General features: G+C 52.1%; 1 protein-coding gene across 1 annotated transcript in view; it reads left to right on the top strand.

Annotated features, from left to right (window-relative positions):
- The window catches only part of LOC119594029 (thiopurine S-methyltransferase-like), a gene marked incomplete at both ends in the record, with an annotated part of 2,565 nt that overhangs the window by 399 nt on the left and 1,928 nt on the right, over positions 1 to 238 (top strand). Inside the window, 1 exon segment of the mRNA XM_037943057.1 lies at positions 53 to 174. Coding sequence (XP_037798985.1) covers positions 53 to 174 — 122 coding nt within the window.

Genomic DNA, 238 nt, shown 5'->3' with positions numbered 1-238 from the left:
TCTACTCCCAGTATTACGTTCCTCACAACCATTATTCTTGGTCTCCTTTCAGCCTGGTTGGGATGGCTGCGAGGGAACAGGACTGGGCGTCACTCAGTTCGCCGACAAGGTGTTTTGGAAAACAGAGGCCAGGGCGTTTTTCCCTCTCTGCGGCCGGGCGGAGGACATGAAGTGGTGAGGAGGGCGAGAGAGATAAACTGATTGGTTGCTTGATTGATAAACAGAGAGAGAATGTGCA

The sequence above is a fragment of the Penaeus monodon genome, chromosome 33, assembly GCF_015228065.2.
Source record: "Penaeus monodon isolate SGIC_2016 chromosome 33, NSTDA_Pmon_1, whole genome shotgun sequence".
NCBI classification, from domain to species: Eukaryota; Metazoa; Arthropoda; class Malacostraca; order Decapoda; family Penaeidae; genus Penaeus; species Penaeus monodon.
Note: the sequence above shows the minus strand (reverse complement) of the source record. Positions and strands in the feature narration are given on the sequence as shown.